This window comes from Mirounga angustirostris, unplaced genomic scaffold, assembly GCF_029215605.1.
Source record: "Mirounga angustirostris isolate CCGP_5_RB_7025 unplaced genomic scaffold, mMirAng1.0.hap1 SCAF_33, whole genome shotgun sequence".
Classification (NCBI taxonomy): domain Eukaryota; kingdom Metazoa; phylum Chordata; class Mammalia; order Carnivora; family Phocidae; genus Mirounga; species Mirounga angustirostris.
The window spans coordinates 118,765-143,997 of NW_026991741.1; the positions used below are offsets into that span (position 1 = coordinate 118,765).

At 48.2% G+C, this 25,233-nt stretch overlaps 1 protein-coding gene and 1 non-coding gene across 6 annotated transcripts; both read left to right on the forward strand.

The window, feature by feature from the left end:
- The first annotated feature begins 16,358 nt into the window (after positions 1-16,358).
- On the forward strand, positions 16,359-23,971 carry LOC123840725 (melanoma-associated antigen D4). 5 transcript variants are annotated; one of them, XM_045870478.2, is made up of 13 exons: positions 16,359-16,498; positions 17,417-17,714; positions 17,999-18,832; positions 19,177-19,380; positions 19,486-19,549; positions 19,777-19,856; positions 20,246-20,337; positions 20,979-21,058; positions 21,143-21,185; positions 21,615-21,677; positions 22,658-22,772; positions 23,113-23,543; positions 23,753-23,971. In XM_045870478.2, the coding sequence occupies exons 2-13, from the start codon at positions 17,505-17,507 to the stop codon at positions 23,760-23,762; spliced, it is 2,226 nt and encodes a 741-aa protein (XP_045726434.1). In that variant the 5' UTR covers positions 16,359-16,498; positions 17,417-17,504; the 3' UTR covers positions 23,763-23,971. The 5 variants fall into 5 exon arrangements, with proteins under 5 accessions (XP_045726434.1, XP_045726433.1, XP_064439905.1 ...); XM_045870477.2 differs by having other exon boundaries at positions 17,504-17,714; XM_045870479.2 differs by having other exon boundaries at positions 16,372-16,498; positions 17,474-17,714.
- On the forward strand, positions 22,260-22,390 carry LOC123840728 (small nucleolar RNA SNORA11). Its single transcript, XR_006790075.1, has one exon. It is a non-coding gene; the product is annotated as a small nucleolar RNA SNORA11 (small nucleolar RNA).
- Positions 23,972-25,233: the final 1,262 nt, after the last annotated feature.

The window sequence follows — 25,233 nt, forward strand, 5'->3', positions numbered from 1 at the left end:
CATTTGACAAAATACAGCATCCTTTCCTGATTAACTCTTCAGAGTATAGGGATAGAGGGAACATTCCTCAAGCTCATAAAATCCATTTATGAAAAACCCACAGCAAATATCATCCTCAATGGGGAAAAGCTGAGAGCGTTTCCCTTAAGATCAGGAACACATCAAGGATGCCCACTCTCACCACTATTGTTCAACATAGTACTAGAAGTCCTAGCAACAGCAATCAGCCAACAAAAAGAAACAAAAGGTATTCAAATTGGCAAAGAAAAAGTCAAACTCTCTCTCTTCGCAGATGACATGGTACTTTTTGTGGAAAATCTAAAAGACTCCACCCCCAAACTACTAGAACTCATACAGCATTCAGTAATGTGGCAGGATACAAAATCAATGCACAGAAATGAGTTGCTATCTTATACACTAACAATGCAACTGTAGAAAGAGAAATTAGAGAAACGATTCCATTTACAATAGCACCAAAAACCATAAGATACCTCGGAATAAACCTAACCAAAGAGGTAAAGGATCTATACTCTAGGAACTACAGAACACTCATGAAAGAGATTGAAGAAGACACACAAAGATGGAAAAATATTTCATGCTCATGGATCAGAAGAATAAACATTGTTAAAATGTCTATGCTACCCAGAGCAATCTATACCTTCAATGCCACCTCGATCAAAATTCCAATGACATTTTTCAAAGTGCTGGAACAAACAACCCTAAAATTTGTATGGAATCAGAAAAAACCCGAATCGCCAAGGAAATGTTGAAAAAGAAAAAGCTGGGGGCATCACGTTGCCCGATTTCAAACTATATTACAAAGCCATGATCACCAAGACAGCATGGTACTGGCACAAAAACAGATATATATGGACCAATGAACAGAATAGAGAGCCCAGATATGGACCCTCAATTCTATGGTCAAATAATCTTCGACAAAGCAGGAAAAAATATGCAATGGAAAAAAGACAGTCTCTTCAATAAATGGTGCTGGGAAAATTGGACAGCCACATGCGGAAGAATGAAACCCAACCATTCTCTAACATCATACACAAAGAAACTCAAAATGGATGAATGACCTCAATGTGAGACAGGAATCCATCAAAATCCTAGAGGAGAACATAGGCAGTAGCCTCTTTGACATCGGCCACAGCAACTTCTTTCAAGATACATTTCCAAAGGTTAGTGAAACAAAAGCAAAAAATGAACTTTTGGGACTTCATCAAGATCAAAAGCTTCTACACAGCAAAGGAAACAGTCAACAAAACAAAGAGGCAACCCTGTTTGAATGGGAGAAGAACTTGCAAATGACACTACAAACAAAGCACTGATTTCCAAGATCTATAAAGAACTTCTCAAACTCAACACCCAAAAAACAAGTCAAAAAATGGGCAGAAGACATGAACAGACACTTCTCCAAAGAAGACATACAAATGGCTACCAGACACATGAAAAAATGTTCATCATCGTTAGCCATCAGGGAAATTCAAATCAAAATCACACTGAGATACCAACTTACACCAGTTAGAATGGCAAAAATTGACAAGGCAAGAAACAACAAATGTTGGAGAGGTTGTGGAGAAAGGGGAACCCTCTTACACTGTTGGTGGGAATGCAAGTTGGTACAGCCACTTTGGAAAACAGTGTGGAAGTGCCTCAAAAAACTAAAAATAGAGCTACCCTGCCCAGCAATTGCACTACTGGGTATTTATCCCAAAGATACAGATGTAGTGAAAAGGAGGGCCATATGCTCCCCAATGTTCAAAGCAGCAATGTCCGCAAAAGCCAAACTGTAGAAAGAGCTGAGATGCCCTTCAACAGATGCGTGGATAAAGAAGATGTGATCCATATGTACAATGGAATATTGCTCAGCCATCAGAAAGGATGAATACCCAACTTTTACATCAACATGGATGAGACCGGAGGAGATTATGCCAAGTGTAATAAGTCAAGCAGAGAAAGTCAATTATCATATGGTTTCACTTCTTTGTGGAACATAAGGAATAGCAGGGAGGACATCAGGAGAGGGAAGAGAAAAATGAAGGAGGAGGAGATGAAGCATGAGAGACTATGGACTCTGAAAAACAAACTGAGGGTTTTAGAGGGGAGGGGGTGTGGGGATGGGTTAGCCTGGTGATGGGTGTTAAGGAGGGCACATACTGCATGGAGCCCTGGGTTTTTTACAAAAAAAAAAATAAATTGTGGATAACTACATTAAAAACTAATGATGTATTGTATGGTGACTAACATAACCTAATAAAATTTTAAAAAAAGAAGCTGATAGGTGTACTAATCATTTCTGTAAATTTATCTACCTTTCTTGCTCTCCACCTGCTAGCCTATCAGTTTCTCTCACAAGTGAAAACATAGATGTTTGTATGCAATGATTTTGAACCAGTAATTCTGAACTTTGCAATTTCATATATTTTATTGTATCCACCTTCGTATTTTCTTATAGTGCTTGATTTTTTAAACATAATTAACATGTTATAATAAATATCCTTTGCTTTATAATTTATATAATCCTCACCCTGTTATATTTTATTTATTTTATTATGTTAATCACCATACATTACATCATTAGTTTTTGATGTAGTGTCCCATGATTCATTGTTTGCGTATAACACCCAGTGCTCCATTTATAGAGTTGTATGTTGTCAACTAAAGCATGTGACTGATTTCCACCATGATTAAAAGTTTTAAAATCATCAGCAATTACATGCTAGATTTTATTGCTTCTTCATTTTCTAGTGAAAATTCACTTTTGTGAATTCCCATTTGTTTTTATCAACACGCCCACATTTTAACAGTTTCCAGAACTGGCACATTTGAGGTTGTAACAGCAAAACCAGTTTTTACACATGACCTCCTTGTTCTATGACCAGATCAGTTTCTATCCGTGGCTCTAGCTCACAGGGAATAGGGTCAGGCTTCTCTTTCCACTCTCAGTCCAGAGAAAGGCCCTGATCCCAAGCCCCTTCCACACCTCTCCCTCAGAGGGAAGACTCGTGTGATGGGCCAGATTCTGGAGCACTGAGCGCACTGAGAGGTGACACGTGTGCATGTAGGACACACCCATGTTCTCTCTCACAATACTAAGCGGTAAGCTGAGCCAGTGCCCACCTGTGAAGGCTGGGTGCTGCCACATCACTCTCTCTTCCTTTCTTCTCACTGGAGATTTGGGGCTGAGTCCTCATCCTGGCACTTTAGGGGTCGGTGGTGGTAAGATGCAGAATGAGTCCAAGGAATTCTGCTTCATTCTTGAGCCCACGCCTGTGCTTCAACCCAACTCGACCAGAAGGCTCTAAATGGAGAGGGATGGGGAACTAGCCCAGTGAACAATATTCCAAGCCCTTGTGCCTGTGCCTCATTTAGAGAAGCCTCGGGAGAGGGAAGAGTGGCAGTGTCGGATAGGAGGAAGATGTTGTTTTGTCCTCTGGACAAATACTAGTCCCATACTGTCCGATTCTTACCGATAACTCCACACTTTCACCTGCCTCTCACCCTACTGCAGATGGGGAAACACACATACCCAAATGCCATGACCCACTTTGAAATGTCAGGGGGAGACGAACCATGAGAGACTATGGACTCTGAGAAACAAACTGAGGGTTCTAGAGGGGAGGGCGGTGGGGGGGATGGGTTAGCCCGGTGATGGGTATTAAGGAGGGCACATATCGCATGGAGAACTGGGTGTTATATGCAAACAATGAATCATGGAACACTACATCAAAAACCAATGATGTACTGTATGGTGACTAACATAACATAATAAAAATAAAATTAAAAAACCTTTCAAATAAAAAAAAAAAGAAATGTCACATGTACCCATTCGAATAGACATGCCCTCAGGTACTGCCATAATCTCATCCAGAGACCAGCACTTGGGGTTTACAGGCATGGTTGGCGGACTCAACCCATGAGAAGATAAAGTAAATGTCTGGTTAAGGCCCCCTGAATTTTCGGTCATTCCCTCACACCTGCTTTTCCATCAGGGACTCATGCACTAACATCTGGTACCCTGAAATCAGTGTTCTTAATCTTAAACTGGTCCCACGTAGGCAGGTTGTCCTCATTTAGGTCTCATTTTCTCTCTCAGCACTTCGTCCTTGACCTTTAGACTGTCCAAACCGGCCACACGTCCCATGGTTGAGTTACTGGCTTCTGATATTTTTCAGATAGAATTGGCCACTTCAGGTCATATTTAGTAACTACTCCCACATATGTAAATAATTATCCATTTACTCTACACACGATGTTATTTTATGTACCTCACATTTTACAGTTATCTGCAAATGGACAACACATATCCTTACTGCCTTTTTGAGAAATACCTTTTGGCTACCATTAAGTTGTATATTGATAATACTTTGCACATTTCTTATTGTACCTAGCCAATAATGGCCCTCCTCACCACCCCCTCCCCTCCAAAAGAAGGATCTGATGATAAAAGGGATCTGAGAATAACTTTTCCTTGATGACCACTCTCTGAATAAGCCTCACAAGTATGTTAGCTAATCAGCCTCTCGGTTAGGCCTGTGTTAACCGCGCCAGGGCTGCCGTTTACCATCGTTTACCATCGGAAAGCCAATGTTTCACTCTCATAAGCCCTCGTCGTGTTTGCTTTCCTTGTCCTCCCCAAATAAAATCCACCGTGAGGGCAGGCACACACACACACACACACACACACACTGCACACACCATTACTCAAAGGTACCCAAAGTAGGATCATTGTAAATTTTTACCTCCCTCAGGTCTCAGGAGATGGGAGGGGAAGATCTAATGGCAAAACTAAGATCAGGATGTTAGGGTTTCATATGGGCATGTAAATGCTAAATGCTAAAATGTGGCCATTTCTTCTCATTGAGTGTCCTTAGTCTAACACCACCTGCAAAAATGTGCTTGGGATCAAATGATCATGTTTACAAACCTTTTCATGGCTTTGGGATATTAAATTCTCTATTCCAGTTTAGAGGTTTGACATAATGAATTCCCAATACCAGCAGCAGGGCAACTTCTATCTGGAATTCCTTGTGTTGTCCCTGAGAAGATTCAGTTCCTTCCCAGTGCCCCACGATGGGGAAATTCTCCATGGCATACTACATGAAAGACTTGATAAAATATTTCCTTCTTTTTCTTTCTACAAATACAGTGCATACATCAGTCTATTACCTCCACAGTATGAGCTTCCCACGTAACCACCTGAATGCAGCTGGCTTGAGAGTGAGGAGTGTGTTCTTGTTCGTGTTTTTTCCTTGTAGCCTTATCCCTGGTGAGATCTCAGCTACCAGCTTTTCACCAAAAGCAATGAGTGAGGCAGGACCTTTGTTGTCTTGGTGTTTACAAACAGCTCTAATTTTTTCGTGGCCAATGTTGAGAGATAATAGTGATAGAAAGAAAAGGGGGAACTTCTGGAAATCATTTTTTTTTTTAAGATTTTATTTATTTGCGAGAGAGAGAATGAGAGACAGAGCATGAGAGGGAGGAGGGTCAGAGGGAGAAGCAGACTCCCTGCTGAGCAGGGAGCCTGATGTGGGACTCGATCCCGGGACTCCAGGATCATGACCTGAGCCGAAGGCAGTCGCTTAACCAACTGAGCCACCCAGGCGCCCTGGAATTCATTATTTTGATCACCACCCAGTAAGGTGTGTCACGGGGGAGAGGTGCTCCTTCACTTTCCTCCTGCCCCTGGCTTTCTGCTTGTCACCCTGCAGTCCTACTTCCTGTCCCTCTCCCCCCCCCCACCTCTCCCTCTCCCTCTCTCTTTGCTGCTACTTCTCTCTCCCTCCTTCCTAAGTCTTTTCAGTCCTCCAACTGTTTTTTCTGCTTAGTCTCTCCTTCTCCATTCCATCCTTTCCCCCTATATTCCATATCTGGGTACCTTTCATCCCTTTGCTCTCCCTCCCATATCCCTGTCTGTTTCCCCACTGTCAGGGCCACATGGAGCCACATCTGCAGGGAGACTAAATATATACACTCATATACCAATCCCTCTACTGATTCTTCCATCCTTTCCATTCAGTTTTCCAATTCATTCATTTATTCATTTATTCCTTCCACAGACATATTTGAGAGTCTATTATGTAGCAGGCATTGGAATAGGCCCTCGGGACATGCAGTGGAGAACAAAACAGACAATGGCAACTTTCACCATGGGGCTTGGGCTGGAATGGGGAGACAGATGTTTCAGAAAGGATCTCTCTAACGAATATATACTTTTATGACAAATACCGAAATGGAGGAAGTTTTCAGGGTACTAAGAGAAAGGAAAAGAGGACGAGTAATTTAAATTGGGGATAAAGAATTGGGTGGCCAGAAAAGGCCTTCATGAGAAAGTGTTATTTAAGTTGAGACCTCAAAAATAAGCACGAGGTGGGCAGATGAACAGGAGAGGAAAATGGGTTACCACTTCAGGGTCCCCAGGGGCAGCACTCTAAAGTCCCTAAGGCAGTCACAAGTATGATTCTCACAGGCCTAAGAGAAGGTCAGAATAGTTCAAGCAAAGAGACAGTGGGGATACTTTAGGGTCAGAGGTTGACAAAATCTTATTTCCAGCTCATATCACTGTTCTCATGATTCTTTCAGGCCAGGCCCCTCACTTGTCATTCATTTATTTGATACTCTTTGTTTGCTTTTTCCACTCCCACTCTATGCCTCTCACAGAGACAAGAAATTCTAGTGTGTTTAATATATATCATTTTCTTTATGCAACTGAAAAATGTGTACAGTGAGACATGTGTTCTTGGTGTACATAGTACTTGGTATTTACATTTTATAAATTTGTAAAATTTGTAATATATATCCTCATCCTCTGTCTTTTGTGTGTGTCTGGCTGTGTTGAGTTAAAACTGACACACTGGAGACCCAACAGACTTAATTAAAGTGCACAGTCTGGGAACACCTGGGTGGCTCAGTCAGTTGAGCACCCGACTCTTGGTTTTGGCTCAGGTGGTGATCTCATGGATTAGGGGATTGAGCCCCGCGTTGGGCTCCACACTCAGCAGGGAGTCTGCTTGAAGATTCTTTCTCTCTGCCCCTCCCCCTACTCTGGGGCACACACCCCCTCCCTCCCCCTCTCTCTAAAATAAATAAATATAAATCTTTCAAAAAGTAAAGTGTACAATGGATGGAATATTACTCAGCCATCAGAAAGGATGAATACCCAACTTTTGCATCAACATGGATGGGACTGGAGGAGATTATGCTAAGTGAAATAAGTCAAGCAGAGAAAGTCAATTATCATATGGTTTCACTTATTTGTGGAACATAAGGAATAGCATCGAAGACATTAGGAGAAGGAAGGGAAAAATGAAGGGGGGGAAATCGGAGGGAGAGATGAACCATGAGAGACTATGGACTCTGAGAAACAAACAGGGTTTTAGAGGGGAGGGGGTTGGGGGGATGAGTTAGCCCGGTGATGGGTATTAAGGAGGGCATGTACTGCATGGAGCACTGGGTGTTATACGAAAACAATGGATCGTAGATCATCACATCAAAAACTGATGATGTATTATATGGTGACTAACATAACATAATAAAATAAAATTAAATTAAATTAAAAAAATAAAAAAGGTAAAGTGTACAGCCTGATGAATTTCGATATATGTACTTGTGAACCAATCATCATAATCAAGATAATGAATATATATATATATATATATATATATTATATATATATATATATATAACAACCAAAAATACCCTTGTGTGCCTTTGAAATTCATCCGGCCCTCCTCATGCCCTCATCACCAGGCAACCATTGAACTGATTTCTGTCACTATAGATTAATGTTCATTGTCTAGCCTTAACAAGTGTAATTATACCACCTGTATTCTTTCTTTGGGCCGGGGGATGTTCTGGCTTCTTTCAAGTATTGTATTTTGAGATTTATTCATGTTGCTGTATGTATTAATAATTCATTCCTTTTTAATGGTTTATGACATTGTATGGATATACCACAATTAGATCATGCCCCTGTTGATGGACATTTGGTTTGTCTCCGGGGTTTTGTCTATTACAAATAAAATTGCAAGGAACATTCATAAATACACTTTTTGTAGAAATAGGTTTTCCTTTTCTGTGTATACCTTGGTGTGGAATGACTGGGTTGTATGGGCCATGTATATTTAACTAGATAACTACCAAACTATTTCCCAAAGTGTTTGCATTATTTTACATTTCCACCACCAGTGTATGAGTATTCTAGTTGCTCCATACCATTTGTTATGGTCAGCTATTTTATTTTAGTCATGCTAAGGTGTCCACACAGTTTTTAATTGTGATTTTAATCTGCATTTCCCTAATAATAAATGATGGTGAGCATGTTTTCATGTGTCTACTCGCCATCTGTATTACTTCTTTATTGAGGTAGTCTGTTGAAATATTTTGTCCATGTTTTTAGTTTTTTAGTTGGGTATTTATTTTCTTATGATTGAATTGTAAGAGTTCTTTATATAGTTGAAAAGTGTCCTGAGTTGGATATATATTTTTTCTAAGTACTTCATTCCAGCCTGTGACTTTCTTTTTCTTTCTTTCTTTCTTTCTTTCTTTCTTTCTTTCTTTCTTTCTTTCTTTCTTTCTTTCTTTCTTTCTTTCTTTCTTTCTTTCTTTCTTTCTTTCTTTCTTTCTTTCTTTCTTTCTTTCTTTCTTTCTTTTCTTTCTTTCCTTTCTTTCTTTCTTTCTTTCTTTCTTTCTTTCTTTCTTTCTTTCTTTCTCTCTCTCTCTCTTTCTTTCTTTCTTTCTTTTCCTTTCTTTCTTCTTTCTTTCTTTCTTTCTTTCTTTCTTTCTTTCTTTCTTTCTTTCTTTCTTCTTCTTTCTTTCTCTGTCTCTTTCATTCTTTTCTTTTCTTTTTTCTTTTTTCTTTTTTTCCCCATATGGCTATTTCATTTTTTCCACCACCATGATTTGAAAAGATTAGCTTTTTCCCCATTGAATATCCTTGGCACCTTTTTGAAAAAGCAATGACTATATACTTGTATGTATTTGTATCTGGAATCACTATCATGCTCCATTGTTCTATTGTCGATCTTCATGTCGACAGCAAACTTCATAGTAAGTGTTGGTATTTTTCTTTTTTAAGTTTTTATTTAAATTCCAGTTAGGTAAAATACAGGGCAGTATTTGTTGCAGGTGTACAGTATAGGGTTTCAACACTTCCATACAACTCCCGGTGCTCATCACAACAAGTGCACTCCTTAATCCAGATCACCTAAAAAAAAAAAAAAAGTTGAAATCTGACAGTATAAATCTTTCAAATTGATTTTTCTTTTCCAAAATTGTTTTAGCTATTCTAGGTATTCCTCATTTCCTTATAAATTTTAGAATCCGTTTGTCGATTCCTACCAAAACCCTGATGGGATTCTTAACGGAGATTGTGCTCAGTCTACTGATGAATTTATGGAGAATTAACTCTTTAACAATATCTGGTTCGTGATGTCATGAACATAGTATATCTCTGCATTTATTTAGGTCTTCTTGAATTGTTTTCAGCAATATTTTAATGTTTTCAGGTAAAATGTTGCACGTGTTTTGTCAGATCTATACCTAAACAATTCGTAATTTTAGGCTATTGTAAATGGTATTTTTGCTATTGCAAATGGTATTTTAAATTTCGTTGTCTTGATTACTTATTTTTGTTATATAAAATTCCATTGATTGCAATAAAGTTATGGATAATATGCACTTATAAATTTTTAATGAAAGATCCTTGATGACAATTCTCTCATCCCTGACATTGCTAACTCGTGTCTTCTCTCTTTTATTCCCCTGATCATTCTAGATAACGGCTTATCAATTGTATTGATACCTTTTTTAAAGATTTTATTTATTTATTTGAGAGAGAGTGAGAGAGAGAGAGAGAGAGAAGGAGCAGGGGGAGCAGAGGGAGAGGGAGAAACAGGAGCAGAAGGAGCAGAGGGAGAGGGAGAAACAGATTCCCTGCTGAGCAGGGAGCCCCCCCACCAGGCTGGGGCTCTATCCTGGGACTCCCAGGATCATGACCTGGGCCAAAGGCAGATGCTTAACTGACTGAGCTACCCAGGCACCCCAAGTGTATTGATATTCTTAAAGATCAGACTTAAAGTCTTTTATTTTCTCTATTGTCTAGTTCAGTGACTTCTTCACTTTCCCTTATTTCCTTTCTTCTGCTATTTTGGTCTTCATTGTTTTTGCATTTTTGTTTCTAAGTACTGAAGTTAAGGCCATTGGTTTGAATTCCTGTTTTTATATATAGGCATTTTTGTTCTATAAATTTGTTTCTAATGACTGCTTTAGATGCAGCCTACTAATTTTAGTAAGTTGTACTTTAATTTTCATTCAGTTCAAATTACTTTCTAAATTTCTTTTTGATTTCCTCTTTCACCCATCTGTTACTGAAGAATGTATTACATACGTTCCAAGTATTTTTGAAATATTACAGATACATTTGTGTTATCTACTTCTAATTTAATCCCAGTGTCCTCTAGGAAAATCCTTTGGGTGATGCTAATCCTGTCAAATTTGGTAAGACTTATTTGTGGCCCGGAATATATTGTCTATCTTGGTCAATTTTCAGGTACATATGAAAATAGTGTGTATTTTTTGTTGTTGGGGAGAGTGTTCTAAGATGTTAATTAGATTAATTTGGGTGATAGTGTTTTTCAGTCTATACACTTACTGATTTTTTTTTTTTTTTGTCAACTGTTCAATTGTTGAGAGGAAAGACGTAAAATCTCTGACCCTAATTGGGAATTTTTCTCTCTTTCATGTATTTCCAAACTCTGTTTATAGGTGTATAAACATTTAGAATTTTTACGCCCACTTGATGAATTGGCCGTTTTAGCCGATTATCAATATAAAAGATCCTCTTACATAAGATCCTCTCTATCCCTGGTAATATATTTTGTTCTGGAATCTGCTTTGTCTGATATTAATATATCCATCACAACTTGTTTTTTTTACTGCTAGCATGATCTATCTTTTCCCATCCTTTTACTTTTAACTTCTATGTACCTTTATATTTAAAGTGGGATTCGTGTACACAGCATATAGCTGGATCTTATTTTCAAAATCCATGTCGTAGGGGCTCCTGGGTGGCTCAGTCGGTTAAGCGTCTGCCTTCGGCTCGGGTGGTGATCCCAGGGTCCTGGGATCAGGTCCCGCATTGGGCACCCTGTTCAGCGGTGAGTCTGTTTCTTCCTCTCCCTCTGCCCCTCTGCCTGCTTGTGCGCGCCCTCCCGCTCTCTCTCTCTCGAATAAATAAAATCTTTAAAAAAATAAAATAAAATCCATGTCATATGTCATCGGGAAAATGAAAACTAAGACAGTGAGATGCCCCTGCACACCTATGAAAATGGCCCCAATCCAGAACGGTGGCAAGACCAAATGCTGGCGGGGATGTGGAGCAACAGGAATTCTCCTTCACTGCTGGTGGGAATGCAAAATTGTACAACCACTTTGGAAGACAGTTTGACAGTTTCTCACAAAACTAAAACTACCCTGACCATACAATCCAGCTATGTGGATCGTTCTTTGGTAGTTACCCAAATGAGCTGAAAATGTGTGTCCACACAAAAATCTCACATGTATGTTTATAGCAGCTTCATTCATAATTGCTAAAACTTGGAAACAACCAAGATGTCCTTCAGTAGGTGAATGAATAAATAAACTGTGACACATCCAGACAATGGAATAGTATTCAGCATGAAAAAGAAATGAGCTATCAAGCCGTGAAAAGACATGTAGGAACCTTACTTAAATGCATACGACTCGCCGAAAGAAGCCTATCTGAAATGGCTACATACTGCATGATTCCAACTATATGACGTTCCGGAAAAGGCAAAACTATGGAAACAGTACCAAGAAAAAAAATCAGCAGTCACCTGTGGTCAGGAGCGAGAGAGGAGTTTGTATGTTGGGCACAGAGGATTGGGGGAGTGGGCAGTGAAACAATTCTGTGTGATTCTTTAATGGTGGATACATGTCATTATACATTTGTCCAAACCTATAGAATGCACAAAACCAACAGTAAACACTGATGCAAATTGTGGACTTTGGGTGATAATGATGTGTCGATATAGATTCATTGATTGTAAGAAGTATGCCAGTCTGGTGCAGGATGTTGGTAGTGGGGGAGGCTGTGTCCGTTTTGGGCAAGAGGTTTATGGGATGGCTCTGTACTTTCTGCTCAATTTTGCTATGAACTTAAAAGTGCTCTAAAAAATAAAGTCTATTTAAGAAAAAGGACTCCAAATTGTCGATCTCTACATTTTAATTGGTGAACTAGACCATTTGTATTTAATACTGTTATCGATATGGTTGGATTTAAAGCTATCGTGCTACCTGTTTTCTACTTACTCATCTATTGTCTTATTTTTTCCCCCATTTTAGGACTTATTTTAAATTAAGTGAGGGGATGCTTGGGTGGTTCAGTCCGTTAGGCGTCCGACTCTTGATTTTGGCTCGGGTCATGATCTCAGGGTCATGAGATCCAGCCCTGTGTGAGGCTCCATGCTGAGTGTGGAGCCTGCTTAAGATTCTCTCTCTCCCTCCCTCTCTGCCCCTCCCCCTTCCCACATATGCTCTCTCTCTCAGGATGAATGAATGAATGAATGAATAATAAAGTGAGCATTTCATGATACCATTTATCTCCCGCGTAGGCTTATTAGCCATAATTTTTTGGATAGGTATATTTGGTTTTATATTTGACGCTTCTTTAACTTGCCACAGTCTACCGTCAAGTAATATTGTACTACTTCACATGTAGAATTAGAATCTTACAACAATATGCTTCTATTCCCCCCAGTCCCTGTGCTATTATTGTTCAAGAAATTAATAATTCCACATAATTTATACTCCACAATGCATTGTTATGAATTTCTGTTTACACGCTTAATTAATTCATAAGGAATTTTTTAAAAAAATAAAAAGTAAATATTCTATTAATATCATCATATTTAGCATCTCTAGTATTGATTATTCATTTCTAAAGAACATATTTACATGTACTGCCATTTTTCTTGTACCTGAAAGGCATCCTTTAATATTTCTTGTAGTGCATACCCAGTGATGATGAATTATTTCAACTCTGGTAAGTATGAAAAAACTTTTAATTCAACTTCACTTTTCTTTAAAAGATTTTATTTATTTATTTGAGAGAGAGCGAGAGCGAGAGCACAAGAGCATGAGCAGGGGGAGGGGCAGAGGGAGAAGCAGACTCCCCGCTGAGCAGGGAGCCCAACGCGGGGCAGGGCTCGATCCCAGGACCCTTGGGATGGCGACCTGAGCTGAAGGCAGAAGCTCAACCGACTGAGCCACCCAGGCGCCCCCCAACTTCACTTTAGAAAGATATGCATTGAGTACAAAATTCTGAGTTGATAGCTATTAATTATTTCACTATTATAAAGATGGTATGCCACTTTCTTATAACTTGCATTGTTTCTGATGAGAAGTTCTCTGTAATTCTTACCTCTGGCCCTGAATGGTTCTATATTTTTTCTGGTTTCCCACTTTCTTAGGAGTGAGGGGGAGCAGATTGGAAGAATGTCATGAATACACACCATGCAATATCTGTGCATAGGCACTTTGGTAGATCTTCAGTGCATGCATAGCAAAGCAAACACATCTTAAAACCATATGGCTCAGTGAAAAAAACGCAGATTTAAAAAAAATTTTATACCATCATGCCTCTAGCCATGATGGATTTACAGGAACCCGATTTACTCTCCCACCGAAATATCTGGTAAACCAAAACAATTATAAAGCTTTACCTCATGGCACCACAGGCAACAACACAGGACAGTGATCCCTGAGAGAAGGGAAACTAACATGGTGAGCCCTCAGATTGCCCAACTCCCCCAACTTCTTGCCTGGATAGAGTTTGCAGGCTACAGCACGGGAGAGATTGAACACAAACAGAGCCCAGTGGAGAACCTGAGCGAAGGAGACAGAGTTGAGAATTCCGAGAGGCCAACGTGACTAGAATTTGCTGGAAGTAAGGGAGAGGAGAGCCACACGGAGAGGTAGTTCTGGAGAGCTGCGGAGGTTTCCCGTCAGGGTGCAGTGTATGAGCAAGGGGGAGTGGTGGTAGCGGACTTCCATTTTCTGCAGTGAGTAGTTGTGAGGATAATGGTGCCACTTACTGAGATGGTGAAGATGGGAATTTTAAAGACAAGAGAGACAGGGAGTGTGAGTGTGTGGGAGGAGTAGGTTTACCAAGGGACTGGTTCTAGACAGACTCACTATGAAGAGCCCTCGAGACATCCAAGTGGAGATGGCATGTAGGAGAATGAATATATGGATTTGGATCTCAAAGTTGAAGTTCAAACTGGGGCTGTAGATTTTGGAGTTATTAGCATAAATAGTTATATAGCATTGAGAGAGAGAGAGAGAGAGAGAGGCTGATATAAAAACAAACGTAACTAAAGCCCACATCATAAGAAAAAAGACGTAGCTATGTATGGTGATGGATGTTAACTAGACTTACTGTGGTGGTCACCTCGCAATATATAAAAAATTTGAATCATTATGTTGTACACCTGAAACTAACATAAGGTTATATGTCAATTATATCTCAATTTTAAAAAGGCGGAAGAAAGGAAAAAAAATTTAAAATAATAAAGCAAACAAACAAAACGAATATAAGAGTCCACTATGGTTTTTGTAAAAAGCACAGGTTCAGTTTGAGATGGGAACCTAGTATTTTCTATTAGCACTGAGCAGTTTGTCAAGGCTTTCATTTCTAGGGTCTGGTCACCTCCCACAGAAACGTGTTACACAGGAAGGGCTGAAGAGACACAGGCTGCTGACAGCGGAGGTTGCTATGCAACAGCTGAGGAAAGCCATCCAACCAGCCAGAATTGACATTGGTCACTGGAGAGTAAAAGCTGTGGTCCTAGCAATAGCGTCCATTCATGCACAGGCGTCCCGGAGAGGCTGACATTAAAAACAAATATAAGAGTCCACCATGGATTTTGTAAAAAGCACAGGTTCGATTTGAGTTGGAAACATAGCATCTTCTCCCTCCAAAGCAGTTCCTCCAGTCACTGTGGAAGCATAGCAGCATGTGTTGGGTTGGCTAAGTGCTTCCTGTGCTTCCCATTTTGCATATTGAGAAACCAGGCTCAGAGATGTCCAGTGACCTGAGCAGGCTCACACAGCTAGCAACAGACTGGCCCATAACTCCAACCCTGGAATTCTGAAGACCAGCCCAGCTTCTTTCCACAAGACCACAGCTGCCCCAGGCCCCTGCCCTGGAAGGAACCCGGGCAAACATTTGCACTGAATCGGGGCTTGCCATGGTTCAGGGACACAAGTGCCTGATTGTCCTGGCTGCTCCAGCGGGCACCAGGAAGGCCTCAGGGGCAGCGTGTTCGTGCCACTCACAGCGAAGAGGCCTGACAGTTGGGGCAGGGAGTGGACCCTAAGGAGCAATTCCCCCAGCTGGATGGACCCACCTAGAGTAGGCAAGGGGTGGAGACGGGGGCGGGGGCGGGGGGGGCGGGGGGGGGGCGCGGGTCTCTACCTCTGTCCTGGATGCAGAGCTTGAGCTTAGGTCTCAGACAGCACAAACTTTGCTTGTTTGGGACAGGTGTTGGCAGGGCAGGAGAGGTGTGTGTGGGGGGGGGGGGGGTGCGGGGCGGGGAGTGGATCTGTCGCTCAAACTGGAGAGGGGAGCCTGCCTCAGTCCCCAGGCCAGCACTACTGGGACATGGGGTTTGGAGTCAGGAAGATTCAGGACCACATATTGCATTTTCTGTTGACTGGTTCTGTGGCCTTGTCTATTCATGCGGTGTGTCAGTGCTTCAGCTTTCTGATCTGTAAAATGGGGATGCTGACATCCACCTCCCAGGGCTGCCTTGAGAGGAAGACCAGCCCCAGCGCAGATAGTGCTGTGATGCCCAAGCTGCATAAAGAGTAGCTGGGGAAGCAGATGTTCCCATTGTGTCTGGGGGCCTTAGAGATGGATGGTGCTGGGGAACACAAAGGCAAGTGGCATCCTCTGGCCATTTCCATTCCCCTTGTTACATACAGTTAGACACCCAGCTAGAGACCTCTGTGTTTGTGACCTAGGGGTCATGCTGGGGAAGCCAGGCATAGTGTATTCCAGACCACACTGGAGGAGCTTAGCGGGAACGGGGAGGGCAGGGAAGAGAAGCATTTGTGCAAAAGGGCGGGGATCGAGGGTAGATGATTGGGTGGTCCAAGTGCACTACAGGCTGTGAGTGCGCGCGCCTCGGGTCAGAGGAGGGGTGAGGGGTACCTGGCGGGAAGGAGAAAAAGCCCCCCACCCCGCCCACCCACTCGCGGAATCGCATGCGCACTGGGGACCTGGTGGAGAGGGCTTTTGTTGGGAAAGCGGGCGGGCTGGAGGGGTCCGCGCATGCGCAGGCTGCCCAGCCGCGGGGGGTGCGCGGAGAAAAGGGGCGGGGTGGTCGGAGCTGCTGTGCTGGCAGCAGTAGGCGAGGGCGCGGCTGCGGGGTTCCTGGTGCTGAGGACGGACGCCATTGGAGCCCCAGGGAAGGTAAGGATCCAGCCTCAGACCGGACCGGGAGAGGGCGAGTGGAACCCGGCACGCTGCGCCCTCCCCACCCCCACACCCGGATCTGAACAAAGCCCAGGCACTCAGAACCCGAGCCCTATTAGACCCACGGTCTAGGTAGGACCCTCCCCCACCCCCACCCCCACTCCCACCCCACCCCCCGCCGCCCTCTCCCTCCAGGAGACGCAGGGCTCTCTGATCCGAGCCCTACTTATACCGGAGCCCGCGATCCGAACCCCTTTAGCAGACCCGTGTGCTCCCTGCTGAGCTACCTTAGAGCGGAGGCCCTACCCCCACCCCAACCACTCCTAGATCAGTCCCAACCAGCTGACCCCGTTGCCCCCTTCCTGGAGTTGCCATCCTGGGGGTTGAGACCTCTAGCGCTCCAATCCATGTCTCACCTAGTCCGAGCCCCCACCGCCCCACCCCTGGAGCTCCTCCTGTATGAGCCCAACCCAGACCTGAATCAGCTGAACTCCCCCGCCCGGACCTAGCCAGAAGGTCTCCGGATTCAGTTTCGCATAAGCTTTCCGGGGCTCCTGTTGTCTAAGCCCTCTCATGTCATCTGCTCCCCTTTCATCGTTAAATCAAAGCCCTTTGTTTCTCCCTGTCTCAGTGCACATCCCCTGTGGGACTCTTCAGACCCAAGCCCGCCAGTCCACCCCCTATTCAAATCTAGCCGCTGAGATGGGGAGCCTGCCCATCCTAAACTCCCCCTTAAGTGCGGGGTCTCCTCCGACCACCTCTCTCCCTCTCCTAGAGCTCTGTTAGATTCTCTGACAGAATCTAACCCAACTGATACCCCCTCCCCCCGTGTTTCCCCCGTGTTCCCCCCGCCCCCTCCACCGCCTCGTACTGCCTAGTAACCTGATGATTGCCGCCCCCCCCCCCCACCTCCAGAGAGATCCCACTGGATCCTGCCCCCTCCCCCTGAAGAGGCCTCACCCTCCCTCCCAGGCTGAGCTCTCTTCTCCTTGGGACCCCCAGCATGGCTGAGGGAAGCTACCGCATGGAATCGGAAACCTACAACGTTGAAGACATGGACGAGGGTAGTGATGAAGTCGGGGAGGAGGAGATGGTTGAAGGAAACGACTATGAAGAATTCGGTGCTTTTGGAGGCTACGGCACCCTCACCAGCTTTGACATCCGTATCCTCAGAGCCTTTGGGAGCTTGGGTCCAGGCCTTCGCATCTTATCGGTGAGGACCCTGGTGGGCCACCCGCTGGCCCTGGGCCTTCTCCCCCTCCCCCCCGCCCAAGCTGCTGGGGGTGGGGGTGGGGCGGTGGATGAAAGGGAGGGTTGAGTGGGGAAGGACTGCCCAGCTTCCCCAGCCTTCCCTCTCCTGCTCGGAGAAAGGGGGCTTGGGAAGGTCTGGGGGGTGGTGGGAGCTGGCTGCAGGGAGGAGGCTGGCCAGCACAGGGAAGCATGCTGGGAGCACGGAGAGCTGTCTGCCTTCCCCTACCCTTCTCTTTGGCCTTACAGAATGAGCCTTGGGAACTGGAAAACCCTATGCTGGCTAGGACTCTGATGGAGGCATTTCAGCTGGATCCAGAAACACTTGCCAATGAGGCTGCTGCCCGTGCCGCCAACGTAGCCCGCGCGGCCGCCTCCAACCGTGCTGCTAGGGCCGCCGCCGCCGCCGCCCGTGCCACCTATAATCAGGTGGTCGCTCAGCGCCCGGTGGCCACAGACCCGGCTGCAGGACAAGATACCCAGCCCGTGACCTGTGCGGCCCAGGCTCAGGCAGCCGCCCCTGAGACAACCCGTGCTGCTCCGCACGTCTCCCAGATGCTAGTCAACAGTGAGGTGGCCGCCCCGGGGGCTCCGGCCACGTCCACACAGCCCCAGACGGCCTCCCAGGTGCAGGAGGCCGCTACCGAGGGCCCTAGTACCGCCCGTGCTTTCGCTCAGGCTCCCGGTGCTAGTGAGATGGATGCCACCCGGCCCAAGACAGCCTTCCTGGGTCAGAACGATGTCTTTGATTTCACCCAGCCGGCAGGTGTCAGTGGCATGGCCTTCCCACGCCCCAAGAGACCCGCCCCAGCCCAGGAGGCTGCCCCAGAGGGCCCCAGTGCCGCCTCTTCGGGGGTGCCCCCGGCAGCACCTGCCAGGGAGGGGGCAGCCACCCGGCCCAAGACCACCAAGTCCGGAAAGGCTCTGGCCAAGACTCGGTGGGTGGAGCCTCAGAATGTTGTGGCAGCCCCTGCCACCAAGGCCAAGATGGCCCCGAGCATCCCTGAGCCCGAGGGTGCAGCTGCCACCGCTCAGCACAGTGCTGAGCCCTGGGTCAGGATGGGAGGCAAGAGGACCAAGAAGGTGAGACCTCCCTGCTATCTCCAGCCCCCCTTGCTCCCCTCCGTTCTCTGCTCAGTCCTCTTCTCTGCCCCCTCCCCTCCCTTCCCCTCTCCCCCTTGTCTCAGCTTGTGCGTGTTTGTCCAACACAGTGCGGTAGCGTGCTCTGACTGCACGAAGCCTCTGTCCTCAAGCCTGGAGGGAGAAGAGGTTGGCTCAGTGCCGGGCACGTAGTAAGCACTCAGCACACGTCATCTGCTGTTTGTACTACTTGACTTCCAAGTACCTGCTCTGGTTAAGATGTGTGCAGGGCACTTTTGCTCGGCCAGCCTGGTAGCCCTGGGCCTCTCCTCTCTCTCACGCTATAGTCCAAGCACCTGGATGACGAATATGAGAGCAGCGAGGAGGAGAGAGAGCCTTCTGCGGTCCCACCGACCTGGAGAGCATCGCAGCCCCCATTGATGGTGCGGGCTCAGGTGGCTCCCCGGCCCCCAATGGCCCTGAGGTCCCAGGTACCCTCAAGACACGTACTGTGCTTGCCACCCCGCAACGTGACCCTTCTGCAAGAGAGGGTAAGAAACCTGCCTTTCCCCCCATCTCCCTCTTCTCCTCTCCTGTGGGCCAGTTCTTGGAGGTCACCCATGCCTTGATCTACCTGTGTGCTCCTCCTTCTCCAGGCGAATAAGTTGGTGAAATATCTGATGATTAAGGACTACAAGAAGATCCCCATCAAGCGCTCAGGTGGGCAACCTGGGCCCCCTCCCCGAGCTCTGCCCTTCCACTGTCCCGTCCGGCATCAGATGTCTCCACCGAGCACGCCCAGCTGATCGCTCCATTGGCACAGTATGGGGGGGGGGGGCGGGGGGTCCCGACGGTGCTCCCCTCAGCAGGGCTGACCGAGGGGCTGCTGCAGCTCTTTGGCCCCTGCTCAGCCCAGGTGCTCTCTCCACCTCTCTCGCCTCTTGCAGACATGATGAAGGACGTCATCCGGGAATACGACGAACATTTCCCTGAGATCATTGAACGAGCAACATATACTCTGGAGAAGGTGGGCAAGTGCCCGGGCAGCTCACTGTGGTACAAGAGCTGCAGGGAAGCCTTGAGCCCTGCAGCCCCTTGAGGCCCTCTTTCGGTACTACCTGCTCTGGGAAGGCTTCCCTAGCTTCTCCTCCTGGGAGCGTCCACTGCGTACTTGCTTCCCCGGAGGTTTCCTCTCCCTCAGATTCCTTCAGTGTCTCTGGTCTCCTGAAGTGGGTCCTACTGCTTTGGCCAGTGCCAGAGCTCCCACAGGGCAGTCCCTCTGCAGCCTCTCTTCTCGAGCCTTCCCCATAACTTCGGCGTCCCTGCCGAGGGAAAGTTCTAACGGGGAACTGAGGGACTGCCTGCAGGGCAGGCAAGTGTGGGTTTCTGCTCTCATGTGTTTCCTCCCCCACGTAGAAGTTTGGGATCCATCTGAAGGAAATTGACAAGGAAGAACACCTGTACATTCTCGTGTGCACACGGGATTCCTCAGCTCGCCTCCTGGGAAAGTAAGAAAGGGCAGGAGGGTTGTGGCCTTCCTCACTGGTGCCTCCCCCTCCCCGTCCCCTCAGAGAAACGGGAAAACAGGGCTTTGGTGCCTGGCAACGGCTCCCACCCACAGGTAGTGGTGCCCGGTGATTAGGGGATGAAAGGGGAAGTGGCCTGGGGTGAAGCCTTGCTGCTCTCAGGACCCCCACGTCCACCCCCCTCCGCCCGCTGCCACCTCCCCGCCCCATCTTCCTAGGAAAGCAGGCTCCTTGTTGCCTGCCTCCTCCTGCTACGCGCCTGGCCTGGGCTTGGCAGAGTGATCCTGGGGGAAGGAAGCTTCCCATCCAGTGTAACTCCCGACGCTTAAAGGGCAGGGAAGGTCTGGATGTGCCTCCGGACACACTGTTGCCAAGTGGTGGCTCCCCGTCTGACCCCATCCTGGCCGGAACTCTGGGAGGGAGTGTTCGCATCCACATTTGAGGCGTGAAGCGATTCAGTCTCAGACAGAGGAATGAATGGTCTGCATGAGAGAGCAAGCCAGATGTAGAGTGGGAAGAACCGCCCGGTAGCCCAGCCATCCGGGAAGAGCTAGTTGGGTGAGCCAGCCCTAGTCCCTCGGGCAAATGGCTGCTGGACAGGATCCCTCTTCCTACACCTTCAGGACCAAGGACACTCCCAGGCTGAGCCTCCTCTTGGTGATTCTGGGAGTCATTTTCATGAATGGCAACCGTGCCAGCGAGGGTGAGTGGCTGGACCCGCAGCTGGGGGGTTGCCCACAGTCCCAGCTTCGTGTGCTAAATTCTCGTGGCTCTTCTCCCCTCACAGCTGTCCTCTGGGAGGCACTACGCAAGATGGGACTGCGCCCTGGGTAGGATTGGGCTCTCGGCTCCTGCCCCTCGGTGTTGTCCTTGGGCACCGATGGCCCCAGGGTGGGATTAGCCTGGGGGCCTAGTGCAGGGGAGTGGACCTCCTGGCCTGGGCAGAGCGCAGAGGGTCCCACCGGGGTGCATGGGGAAATGGTCCTGAACTCTCAGCCCCTCTCTGCTCCATGTCCCCTCTCTGTCCCCAGATGGGACCCAAGAGAACCCATCAGAATTAGGGGTTCCGATCACACCCTTGCCTAGGGCATCCCTGACATGTGGCCCTATGGCCCCTGCTGCCACCCCAGGCCTCCATGGGGATGCCCCCCCCCCCCCCCCCACAGTCTGGGAAGCTGTCCATCCTGCTAGGGAGTGCTCCTGCCCACCTCCGGGCACCGCCCCTGTGTGTAGTCATGGATTCCTTTCTTGGCCCTCAGGGTGAGGCACCCATTCCTTGGAGATCTGAGGAAACTCATTACGGAGGACTTCGTGAAGCAGAAGTAAGTAGTGGCCAAGTTAACTTCGTCTCACACTCGTGCACTCCTCGTGGGCTGATGTGGCTGAGCAAGCCATTCCCCATGCCAGATCTTAGAGCCAGAGGGATGGGTGTCTCTGGTGTGGGGGTTGGGCGGGGTACGTGAGTGTTGGCGGGGAGGGAATTCCAGCGCAGCCTTGGGGAAAGGGAGTCGAAGTCGGCAGAGGACACGGCGCAGGGTGTATTGGAACCACCGTGCCATTTGGTACCTGCCCTGTAGGCGGCTGGAGAATGTCTCCCGCTTTACATCCCGGGAACCTGGGGCTCAGAGAGTAGAAGTCTTGAGTACGGCCCCGGCTGCTAAGGGCCCCATTTGGTCCCGGAGCCCAGCCCTCCTAACTTTCCGGTCAGGCCCAGCCTGTCCTCGGTCCTCGGAGAACACACGCGTGCGCTCACACGGGCACAACAGACTGGCCCAGACACGCGCATGCGCGCACACGCAAAGTGGGGAGTACGCACGGAGTGTGCCGCTTTTCTCCCCTTTCCGATCCTCTTCTATGGCGGACTGTCCCAGGGTTCCGCCAGGCGGTGGACGGGAGCCTGCGATGGAGTGTGCTCATAGCAGGGGGCCTGAAGCAATGGCTCCTGGGTTTACAACACAATCCAAGGGGGATCTGGGTTCATTGTGACAAGGGGCGTGAAACTTGGGGCCTTCCTACGAACAGATACCCGACACGTGTCCCACCCCGCACCTCCACGTGGCTTCTTCTGGGCAGGACCAGTGGCCTGAGGCTTTGTAGGCCTCAGTCCTGGAGGCAGAAACCCTGGGAGTGAGCGTGGGAGTGAGGCATGGGCCGGAGGGCCGGAGGGCCGGAGGGCCGGGACAGTCCTCCCGCAGGAGCTGGGCTGCAGTATCCGGGCTGGGAAGGGCCTACCCGGGAGCCCCTGGTGCGACGACAGGTCTGCCTGGCTGGAAGCAAACGTTTCTCTTCCTCTTGCATTGAGGTACCTGGAATACAAGAAGATCCCCAATAGCAGCCCACCCGAGTATGAATTCCTCTGGGGCCTGCGAGCCCGCCACGAGACCAGCAAGATGAGGGTGCTGAGATTCATCGCCCAGGTAACAGGGGAGCCTCTGTTTGGGGCCAGGCGGTGGGGTGGGAGTTTGGTGCTTGCCATACCCTCTCTGTTTCTTGGCTACGGCCTCCCCCTCAGGCTGTTGGTCCAGTGAGGATCCAGACAGGTTCCTAAGTAGGTCACTTACCCAAGTTCACAGGTGCAGTAAGTGTGAGGGATGGGGTGAGGCCCCGGGGCTGGCACGGAGTCATAGGAGAGTCGGATTCCAGTGGCCTCGACTTGCCTCGTGACCACGCCCAGCCCACGGGAGGGCGTACGGCAGGAAGCAGGTGCTCCGTGAACGTGGGGTAGCTGTGCGCATGGTGTCTGTTACCCCACTGCAGAATCAGAACCGAGACCCCCGGGAGTGGAAGGCTCATTTCTTGGAGGCTGTGGATGATGCTTTCAAGACGATGGATGTGGATATGGCTGAGGAACATGCCAGGGCCCAGATGAGAGCCCAGATGAACATCGGGGATGAAGCTCTGATTGGACGCTGGAGCTGGGATGACATACAGGTGGAGCTCCTGACCTGGGATGAGGATGGAGATTTTGGCGACGCCTGGGCCAGGATCCCCTTCGCTTTCTGGGCCAGATACCATCAGTACATTCTGAATAGCAACCGTGCCAACCGGAGGGCCACGTGGAGAGCTGGCGTCAGCAGTGGCACCAACGGTGGGGCCAGCACCAGCATTCTAGATGGGCCCAGCACCAGCTCCACCATCCGGACCAGAAATGCCGCCAGAACGAGTGCCAACTTCTTCTCCTGGATCCAGTGAGATTTGCAGTGGATACCTGAAACTCCGAGGGAGGGGGTGGGAAGGGGCTGTGAGAAGTCAAGTCGGGGGCAGGCCTGGGTGGTGCAGTGGGGGAACAAGGAGTTGTGAGAGACACTTGTTTGTTTCTTCATGTCTCCCCCACCCCCACCCCCCCCCCCCCGTCTCATGTCTACTGATAGTTCTGCTTTTGTGTCTTGTGTTACAGACAACGCTGATGAACCGCGGCCGTCCCTCACCAAGCCGGAGTGCCTCCTCGGATCCCTCCTTCACACAGCACTCTAGGCAGCTTCTACCTGCCCATCCAAGATGGCATGCAAGATGAAGCTCTCTTTGCCCTTCCTGCTTTTGTTGTGTGCTTTTGTTGTGCGCTTTTGTCGTGTTTTCATGTTTTTGGTATCAGTGTTACAGTAAAGTTGCAAAATTACTTGGGACGTTTCCTCCTTTATTTGCGCACGTACCTGTGCACGTGGTGCTCTGAGCGGCACGTGGCTGGGGGCTCCGACATGGACACTGCCCGCCTCTGCCTGGAAGGCAGCAGGTGTGGGGAGGGTGCCGAGAAGATGTGGAGAGGTGTCAGCTGAGTGTCCAGGCCATGAGTTTCGAGAGGCTCCTGTCCGCATAGTGACATGATTTCCTCCACGGTACAACCGCAGTTAAGACGCCAGTGGTGGGGGCAGTGGCAGGAAAAGGGATGGCGTGGAAGGCTGTGGGTTGGTGCCACTGTCCCTCCCACCAAGGAACAGGGTCCACAGACATCCACCAAGACCCACCTCCTCCACCCCATCTTTGGAGGCGCCATCTTGGAGCCCTTCCCTCCTCCTCCACACAACTTCAGCACCTCATCCCTCCCTCAGATGGAGCCTCAAGGACAACGAGATAGGCCTCGGCGACATTCTCTCCCCTCCAGCAGGTTGAAGGAGGAGCCATTATTGCCCACAGAGTAGGTTCAATGAAAACAGACCTCGACAGCCTGTGACCCTGACCCGAGGCCTGTTGGTGGGCTCCGGAGCTCTTCTTCACTGGGAACAGGGCCGTCCCCGTGAAGCCAAGGCCCGGGCCTATGTCCTGGTGTCTTCAAGGGCCGGGTGGTCCCTGCAGGAGTGGGGCTGGGACTGCAATTCCTCCAGCGGACGGCAGTGAGAGCAGAGACGCCTGGGAAGGGCTCAGTGGCAGGCTGGGACAGTGTCCGGAGCTCTGTCGGCTCCCTCAGTGATGTCCACACTTGGCAGGACGAGGCCCCAGGTTAAGAAGTAGGAGTGAGTCGGGTAAGGGCCCCTGCACCCCATTGCCTCTTTTCCCCGAGAAGAGGTTCCCTTCTCTCCCCCAGACTGGGCTCCTGACCCAGATCCAGGCCCATGATTTCACAGGCCCAGTGAAGAATGAAAAACGTGGGCCCCCTTGCTCAAAAATGATGAAGAATTCCGAGAGAGCCACGGCTTGGGCTTGAACCAGGTGTGCAGCCCCTCCGCGCACAGGGTCCTATGGGGCTGCATAGGTCACACCCCCAGGAAGCTAACTGTGTAAGGTTTCCTCCCCCTAAAGTCGGGCTTCAGGTGGTTTCTGCCTTGCTGGCCACTGCTGTGGTTTCTGCCTGCCCGGCGGCTGGGTCCCTGCTTGGCCACGAGGACACCGTGATTCCGACAGAATTTGAGTCCCCTTCACCTTGGCTTTACTGACGCATGGTCT

What these genes read in the sequence shown, in the direction of transcription:
- LOC123840725 (XM_045870478.2), top strand. Translation starts at nt 17,505, where the DNA reads ATGGCTGAGGGAAGCTACCGCATGGAATCGGAAACCTACAACGTTGAA. An exon ending in CAGGCCTTCGCATCTTATCG is followed by an intron (nt 17,715 to 17,998) that starts GTGAGGACCCTG and finishes TTGGCCTTACAG; the next exon opens with AATGAGCCTTGGGAACTGGA. An exon ending in GAGGACTTCGTGAAGCAGAA is followed by an intron (nt 21,678 to 22,657) that starts GTAAGTAGTGGC and finishes TCTTGCATTGAG; the next exon opens with GTACCTGGAATACAAGAAGA.